Source organism: Arachis ipaensis, chromosome B01 (assembly GCF_000816755.2).
Source record: "Arachis ipaensis cultivar K30076 chromosome B01, Araip1.1, whole genome shotgun sequence".
In the NCBI taxonomy this organism is placed as follows: Eukaryota; Viridiplantae; Streptophyta; class Magnoliopsida; order Fabales; family Fabaceae; genus Arachis; species Arachis ipaensis.
Genome location: NC_029785.2, coordinates 18,701,804 through 18,711,124, shown reverse-complemented (window position 1 = coordinate 18,711,124; position 9,321 = coordinate 18,701,804). Strand labels below are relative to the sequence as shown.

Sequence of the window (9,321 nt, the reverse complement as noted above, 5' to 3'; positions counted from 1 at the left end):
ATATGTAAAAAAGAAGTTAGAATGACAAATATTAAAATTTACACTACAAGAAAAAAGGCCTGTCGGCACCCTTTTTTCTTGCCGCGCTTTTAAAGCGTGCCCAAAAGTGGTCTATGGACACGCTTTACGAGGGTGGCCATTGATTTGTGATTTGGCCACGCTTTTTTTTGCCATGCTTGAAAAGCGTGGCCATAGAGAGAAATCGGCACGCTTTTTTAAGGGTGGCCACTTATTTGAAATTTGGCCGTGCTTTCTTACTACCACGCTTGAAAAGCGTACCCATAGAGAGAAATCGGCGCGCTTTTACGAGAGTGGCCACTGATTTGATATTTGGCTACGCTTTTTTTTGTTAAGCTTGAAAAGCGTGGCTATACCTTGTGTATTTTGGCACCATAAAAAAACGTACTGATAGAGTCCCCTCCCCTAAAATTTAGTTTCCTACCTATTTTTCCCACACTTAACCCTTTTTTTTGTAAGTTATCAAATTTTACCCAACAACACTGATAACTTACACACTAACTAAAACAATGAAACCCTAAAAATTCAGCGTTCATCTTCTTCTCGCTCGAACCCTCTCGATCCCAAGCTAAGGCGCCGTCAGCTTCATCTTCGCGATAGAACCCAGCCCTGGTCGTGGTGCTGCTCGCCTCTCTCTGTGTCGCGGTTCTGCTCAGCCTCATCTTCTCGAACCCAGCCATGGTCGTGGTACAGCTCACCTCTCTCTGTGTGAGGTGTGGCCACCGCAGCTTTCACCTCCAGAAGAGTCGCTGCTCCGCCTGCGCTTCCCCCACTGCATGCAAGATGAAATGTAAACCCTAATTTCTTCCATTTTCATTCTCGATTTTTGATTCTACGCATTTTAGTTTTAATCCTCACTTCATTCACCGATTCTCTCTTTTTCCTCATATTCCGATTCATCACTTTTTGCTTGCTTCATTCATTGCAGTACGAGAAGGTTGAGAAGATTAGGGAAGGAACCTACGGCGTCGTTTACAAGGCTCGTGACCGCGTTACCAATGAGACCATCGCTCTCAAGAAGATTTGCCTTGACCAGGAGGATGAAGGCGTTCCTAGCACTGCATTTCGTGAGATTTCTCTCCTCAAGGAAATGCAGCACAGGAATATTGTTAGGTATTCTTTTCTTCATCCTAATCTCACTTCTTGCTATTATTATTTGAATGCGTGTATCTCTGATGAATGCTGCTTTTTAGTAATTTGTGTTTGTGGTTTCAATTGGTGAAATTCATGTGCTTTTTCAATTCGTGATTCTATCAGCTTGTTTTTGGAGTAAAATTTTCAAATTTGTACTCGATACATGTTATGTTCTGAAAGGTACAAGGGGGAAGGTCCTGGTTCTCTGGATCTGAAAGGTGATAGAAAAGAGCAAATAATATAAGCTCGTGATATGTAACATTAAAAATGTGTCAATATGCAACATTCATAAGTAAAACCCTCCATTTCAATTGTTATTGTGGTTTCTCACCCTCTTGCTGCTATTTTTATGATTAACTGCTATGTGCACAACATCACTGTTGGTCCAACTTGAAACCTCTAAATTTGTAGTGTACTTATTTATATGTTTGATGTCCTCTTTATTATTCTAAAAATATCTTAAGAGACCCTTGTTTTTCTGCTTAGGTCCATCCTTATGTTGTCACTGGAAATAAGAACTCTAAATTTGGCATTAGAAATGAGAAGCTGCAGTGGTTTTTAGATGCTATAAAGGAGCATTCTAATGAGGTTAAGCTTGTAGGTGTCCACTGCCATCTTGGGTCAACAATTACCAAGGTACATCTTGAAACCTTGTTCCTTCCTCTTCTTCTGCTTTGTGACTTTTGGGTGTATTTTTCTCCTACCCAGTTTTGTCTCCCTTTGTTATGTGACTGTGCTTTCCTAGATATATTTACACTTTTACACTTGCATGTGTGGTTCTTAATCTCTGCTTAGATATAATTGTTGAAAATACCGTTGTAACTAAAAAGCTTCTATAAACAAAATTGGGTAAGCAAATCAAGGCAAAAGGAAAAAAGGATTGAAGGGAAAAGAACTAGGGGCATGTTGGACTGGATAGAAATTTCATATTATTAAGCTGCCTCAATCATATGATTACTATTTTTACTATCTTATGTTTTTTCTTTTCTTTTTTTTATTATCTTATATTCAGTAAGGTTCATTATATTTCATGATTGTCACAAACTTGCAAAAGAAAAAGACCCCAACCCTCTCTGTGTGGATGCTACTTATGTTTCTGTGTGTGTAGTTTGTGAAGTGCATCATTTATGTGTGTGAATTTGTGTGATGAAATAATAATAAGTTGTACCTTACACATTGATTTGCATTTCCTTTTAACCTATAAGTGCCGTTGACTAGTTAAAACTTAAAAGTATTTTCCTATGGTACTTTCCCTGCTTTGGTGTTAGGCAAGAGCTGACAGCAATTTTTTTAAGAAAAAGGTATGTTAATTTTAGGGTTAATAGTTAAAAACTTAAACCAGTCCTTGAAAGATTAAGCATGTCTCAATTTAGTCTTCAATAGACCAAATATATCAAATTGTTATTTTTGGAAAAATACATTTACAAATCAGATTGAGGACTGTAAAGAGCTCTGTGGCTAATTTGGTTTATTGATGTTGTGATACATCATGCATTTGGTTCATTTCTGTAAATTTTTGGTTTAGGGAAGCAAGCAAACTAGAATGGATCCATATTAGTTTATTGATGTTCACTGCCAATTTGCACAGGTATAAAATTATTGGTTCGTATACTGGTGTTAAGATTTGTAGTTGGACCAAGTCACAGCTTCGAGGACGGTGTGGTTGCTACAAGCATTCATTATATGGTAAAATGCAAGACATGGTAATCAGCTGTCTTACCTCATATACGGTATTAGATTAAGTTAGACTAGGCAACTTCTTTTCTTGCATAAATGATAACAAAAGAAATGTGCTTAGTGTATGTTTATTTGCCAGATTCTAGAATCCATCATCAGTTAGCATTCGTTAAGAGCTCATGTCTCACACTTTAGTTGAATTCACTTAACAGGAACAAGATTTTATTGTTAGCATTTTCCATTTTAAATTAACTTTTTAATTAACTAAATAATTTGGTGTTGAAAACCCTTGCAGGATGTTCATCGAAACATGCAGGAGGCTGAGGATCATGAAGGGCGCTGATGCCATTGGTCTAGGTTAGAATTCTGTTCCAAACCATCGATCTTATACTCTATTAACACATGATCTGAAAAGGTATTAGTGAAGTATATCATAAAGATAGTGAAACATAATAAAGCTCATGAAAAATCGTTTACCTTTAAAAAAATTGAATAGACAAACCCTATCAAATTGTGTTTGTTTCAACATAGTTGCATATTGAAGTTCAAAATTATATTGTTGTGCCATATCAATACCCTCTACATGCTTACTCTGGAATTTAACAAAACTAGAAAAATAAACTCTTGTTTTTGCACCCAGGAAATATGTGGAAAAAGAGCTTGACATAGCTTAATCTATTCTTATTCGAGATTAAAGTATACTTTTTGTCTTTAACGTCTGCGATTTTCTTCAAAAATACACTTTAGCATTTAATTTCATTCAATTTTTTCCTTAACGTTTTTAATTCATTCAATTTTGTCCCTAAGTTTTCGATTTGTGTCAAAGTTACCCCTAGATCTTTTCAATTTTGTCTCTAACGTTTTAGATGGAGTTAATATTCATAGGTAATTTTGACACAAATAAAAAACGTTAGGGACAAAATTGAATAAAATTAAACATTAGGGACATTTTTGAAGAAAATCACAAAGGCTAAAGATAAAAAACATACTTTACTCTTTATTCGATATAGTGAAGTGAGAGAAAAAGGTCCTTTAGCATGTTTTAGTTTTCGATACTCCATCTGAAAACAATTAAGTCGGACATGATACACTGAAAAATCAATAGATTTGAACAATGGATTGTCTAGTTCTTTGTCAAAATCGACAGTTGTTTCAAAAAAGACAGAATATCTAAGTATCTTGATCTAATTCAAGTTTACCATTTCTGGCCTTTATTGCAGCACCAAGAGCCGTCGAGAAAAGCAAAAGCAGGAACTAGGGCAGTACAAACGATCACATTTCTATCACCTAACTGTCAATGGAACTAAAAAGCTTCTATAAACAAAATTGGGTAAGCAAATCAAGGCAAAAGGAAAAAAGGATTGAAGGGAAAAGAACTAGGGGCATGTTGGACTGGATAGAAATTTCATATTATTAAGCTGCCTCAATCATATGATTACTATTTTTACTATCTTATGTTTTTTCTTTTCTTTTTTTATGACATTTATATTCAGTAAGGTTCATTATATTCCATGATTGTCACAAACTTACAAAAGAAAAAGACCCCAACCCTCTCTGTGTGGATGCTACTTATGTTTCTGTGTGTGTAGTTTGTGAAGTGCATCATTTATGTGTGTGAATTTGTGTGATGAAATAACAATAAGTTGTACCTTACACAATCTTTGATTTGCATTTTATTTTAACCTATAAGTGCCGTTGACTAATTAAAACTTAAAAGTATTTTCCTATGGTGCTTTCCCTGCTTTGGTGTTAGGCAAGAGCTGACAACAATTTTTTTAAGAAAAAGGTATGTTAATTTTAGGGTTAATAGTTAAAAACTTAAACCAGTCCTTGAAAGATTAAGCATGTCTCAATTTAGTCTTCAATAGACCAAATATATCAAATTGTTGTTTTTGGGAAAATACATTTACAAATCAGATTGAGGACTGTAAAGAGCTCTGTGGCTAATTTGGTTTATTGATGTTGTGATACATCATGCATTTGGTTCATTTCTGTAAATTTTTGGTTTAGGGAAGCAAGCAAACTAGAATGGATCCATATTAGTTTATTGATGTTCACTGCCAATTTGCATAGGTATAAAATTATTGGTTCGTATACTGGTGTTAAGATTTGTAGCTGGATCAAGTCACAGCTTCGAAGACGGTGTGGTTGCTACAAGCATTCATTCTATGGTAAAATGCAAGACATGGTAATCAGCTGTCTTACCTCATATACGGTATTAGATTAAGTTAGACTAGGCAACTTCTTTTCTTGCATAAATGATAACAAAAGAAATGTGCTTAGTGTATGTTTATTTGCCAGATTCTAGAATCCATCATCAGTTAGCATTCGTTAAGAGCTCATGTCTCACACTTTAGTTGAATTCACTTAACAGGAACAAGATTTTATTGTTAGCATTTTCCATTTTAAATTAACTTTTTAATTAACTAAATTTCTTGATGAAATTTAAAGGCGAAAATAATTTACAAAATTCTATAAGAAACCTAAATTGTTTATTTTGGGAATCTCCTTATATCACAACAATAAAGTTTAATTATTCCATGGATTCCAATAATTTTAAAATTGAAGGAAGTGCAAATTTTAATTTTGAAAATTTGGCATTCATTATATAGCTTGCACTTTTTTAGAATTGAAGGTGAGAAAGAGAGTATCTTTTTAAGTATTATTCTTTTTCTTAGAAGTTTTTTTTTCTTTTGTTTTTCGTGCTTGCATAATAAATATCATTTGTTTGCTTGAACTGAATCTTGGGTTTGTTTGCTTGCTATAAGTTTTATTCCTGAACTGAATCTTATTAGTATTTATTTAAGTCTATTTTTTTTATTCTAGGCTTTTAATATTTGTCTTTTCGCTGCTGTTGCCGCTGCCACCTCTCTTGGTTTGCTTCTGCTGCAGTACTGCTGCTGTTAGGGCACAGATTTAGTTTCTGGGTGCTAGGTGACTATCTTTATTTTAGTTTAATTTTAAAAACTCCCACAGCTTCTATAGAGGCAACTAAGCTAATGAATGTTAAGTTGTTATTACTTATTTGTTCTGTAATAGAACCTCTAAAATAAAATCACAAGTGAAATTTGTTTTACTATAATTTGTTCTTGTAGTGTACTGTTGACTGAATATGTACTGCTGATTGCTTAACTATAATTTTTTCTATGCTTTATCTTCTCATCTATTTGTTGGCCTTGGCAAGTTTCCTGCCTCATTCTACTTTTAGGCTTAATATGTACTGGTGATTGTTTAATTTGCTGCTTTGTCATGAGTTTTTCTTTCAATTTCCATAGATAAAAAGAAAGAAATAAGTATATGTGTTTAATTCAATTATTGCAGGAACTGACCTTTTATTTTTCTTAGTTTCTACAAAAATAAAGTATATGTTGAATTAGGATAGGTATGTGATAGTGCTAGATAAAAAAGTACCAAGGGGAGCATATGGTTGTGACCTTGTATAGGGACTATTTCTTTTGTTTTTGATTTGTGTTGAATTAGGATAGGTATGTGATGGCTGAATATGCATTATTACAGGACCTAATTAAAGTGGCCTTGCCATTTTCATATTTAATCAATTTGGATTTGGAATTGGATTTGTTGGACTTAATTAAAGTAGCCTTTATAACATGCACTAACTTCAGATTATTTAAAATTCTGGAGGGCAGTGATAAAAATAATGGAGCTCATAATGAATGAACACACTACTCATGAAATTTGATATTTTGTAACCAAGGATAAGGAAATAGATATTTGACACTTTGAAATGTAATTTTTATTTTCTTTTTATGACTTTGATTTTTGGTACTTTGTGATCAAAGTCTACTTTTGTGGTGACAAGCTTATATATAAGGCCGTTTTTTTTATGGGAAAGTTTATATATATGTTTGATTGGTTGATATGGACAATATAAAATTGGTCTTTGATTTTAAAATTATATATGAATTTTGCATGAAATAAATGAAAAAAAATTTTTGACCGAATTTATGGCCACGCTTTTTAAGCGTGGCTATATCTTACTATTGGCTTGGCTATATCTTACTATTGGCTTCAACAGGCACGCTTAAGAAATGTGGCCATAACCTGAAAATTGGCACGCTTTAAAAGTGACCCATATTTTACCCTATGGGCACGCTTCAAAAGCGTACCGATATGTGAACTTTTCGGTACGCGTTACAAGCGTGGCGATATGTGAACTTTTCTGTACGCTTTTCAAGCGTAGCTATATGTTAACATCTATGGCCACGCTTTTAAGCGTGGCAAGAGATATAAGCGTGGCGAAAGAAAAAGCGTGCCGATAGATTCACAAAATCGTGCCGATAGAGCAATCGGCACGCTCGCATATGTGACCTTTCAAAAGCGTACCGATAGCTCAAAAAGCGTGGCGAAAAACTATCGGTACGCTTTTTAGCACTTTTCGGCACGCTTTAAAAGCGTGGCAAAAAGCTTATTTTCTTGCAGTGTTATAATATTTATTGAATTTTTTTTATCAATTTATACAAATACAATAATATCAATACTTATTGAATATTCTAATATTTTTTATGATATAAAAAATTAAATTAGATAAACAGTAAAATGTAAAATGTAAAATAATACTAAATTACATAAATAAAAAATACCTAATTTTTTATATTTGAACTCAAAGGTAGAGAAAATGTTGCTTATTGAATAGAGAAGAGCTGTGAAATACGAATACACTTAGTTAAGTCCAAATCTAACATGTTTTGAATATTTAAAACTAAAAATTATTGTGCAATAAAAACAAAAGATGAAGATTGAACTTTGGTATTTTAAGTCATAGCAAAGTATTTGAGCCAATTGAACTAATTTTTTATTTTTTGAAGAAGTATTACTAATTTTTTTACCAAAAGTTTGGGGGGCCATGGCCCCCTTTGTCTTAACTAAGCTCCGCCCCTGATTGCTTGTTTGTTTATCGTTTTCTATTTGCTCCACTCTATTGTGTTGAGCTCTTTTATTTCAAAAAAAAATATATTCGTATCATTGGTCCAGGATTTGTAATAAATTTTGGCTAGTAGAAAATTAAATTGATGGTTAAGATTAAAATATTTTTTATATATAATAATTTTATAAGACATGCTTATATTTTTTAATTATTAAATATACCATGGCTTTTATATATTTGTTCAACCACCACCTTCATTGCATTGCATATTTTCCCAACATGAACGATTTAATTCCAGTCGCTTATATTTTCCCAACATGAACGGGTTAATCCCTTTCCAAGAATGTGGTGAGAAAGAATTCCTCAATTATTCTGTCTACATTAAAGTAAAAGTTTATTCTGTTTATGTCAAAAAAGCTACTACTCATCCAAAGATGGCTATCAATTATTATGTGAAGACAAACATGTGGGTGTGGCTGCTGATCTCGTAGCCACACATATAATCCACTTTGAGCTTTTGCTTTTCCATATATTTATCTGATAATGACTATGATTATGATTTTAAGCCGGTTTATGTGGAACTCTAAAACTAATATTATTATTTGCTTGGGTATATTTTTATTTACATATGAAAATATTAAGAGATCTAAGTACACGATTTAAAGGTTTTCTTTTGTTATTAGGTAAATATTTTAATAATGATGTCTTCACATAAAAATTACATTGTAAATTAGTAAATGATTAAGTTAAACATGATAATCTTTATCCATTCATAATATGATATTTATGTAAAAACATCATTATTATTGAAATATTCACATTGTTGTTGTTGTTGGTATATCGCGTAACTTTAAAGGAAGACGCCGTCCTATCTTCAATTTACAGATGAGGCATAAGTTGGACTTCAAAAAACACTAAATAAGTGAAATACCTATTAAAATTACTCCGATGCTTAAGTCAAATAAAATTTCAATAAAATCTAATTTTAAAGTATTGTATAGTGTGTTTAGATGTTTTTTATCTTTTACTTAGTTTACCTTATACACTACAAGAAACAGCGTAATTATTGACGCTAAAAATCGACAGCCATATTTTTGTTGATATTTTTCGACGGTTTGCCATCGATAAAATGAAAAAAATTAATTTAAAATGAAATATTAAAATCGACGACCAAATCGTTTATTATTTTAGTGGTCTTATAATAATTTAATATTATCGTCACCTAATTGACGGAAATGTGGATGGGAATTTTTTTTCTTTAAAATCGACGGGCATACCGTCTATTTTAATATTTATAATATAGACTACTTTGTCGTCGATAAATTTAAACGGTGAAGATCCCTCTTTAAAATTTAATGGATGGTATAGATTTATTATATAAAATAGACGGTTAGAATGTTGATTTTTATTTTAACTAAAATCGACCAAGTTACCGTCAATTTTTATCAACAAAAGATGGTACCCGCGTTTATTTCTCGTGTCCCTTGTTTCCCCCTAATTCACCACTTACATTTTACCTCCGCCATTTCACCATTTTCTCCCAATTGGCGCCTTCTCCATTTCCCCTCCACCATTTCACCAACCTTCCCTCTCCAGTGCCGCCGCGC

At 32.9% G+C, this 9,321-nt stretch overlaps 1 protein-coding gene across 7 annotated transcripts; it reads left to right on the top strand.

Annotated features, from left to right (window-relative positions):
* On the top strand, window positions 477-6,673 carry LOC107626929. Of its 7 annotated transcripts, none has more exons than XM_021118674.1 (5): window positions 477-808; window positions 947-1,131; window positions 1,754-1,788; window positions 2,741-2,855; window positions 5,656-5,957. In XM_021118674.1, exons 2-5 carry the CDS (start codon window positions 1,109-1,111, stop codon window positions 5,747-5,749), a joined length of 267 nt encoding a protein of 88 aa, XP_020974333.1. In that variant the 5' UTR covers window positions 477-808; window positions 947-1,108; the 3' UTR covers window positions 5,750-5,957. The 7 variants fall into 7 exon arrangements, 6 of the variants coding, with proteins under 6 accessions (XP_020974333.1, XP_020974328.1, XP_020974322.1 ...); XM_021118669.1 differs by lacking the exon at window positions 1,754-1,788 and adding an exon at window positions 6,472-6,673 and having other exon boundaries at window positions 478-808; window positions 2,741-2,838; window positions 5,656-5,763; XM_021118663.1 differs by lacking the exon at window positions 1,754-1,788 and adding an exon at window positions 6,472-6,673 and having other exon boundaries at window positions 478-808; window positions 5,656-5,763.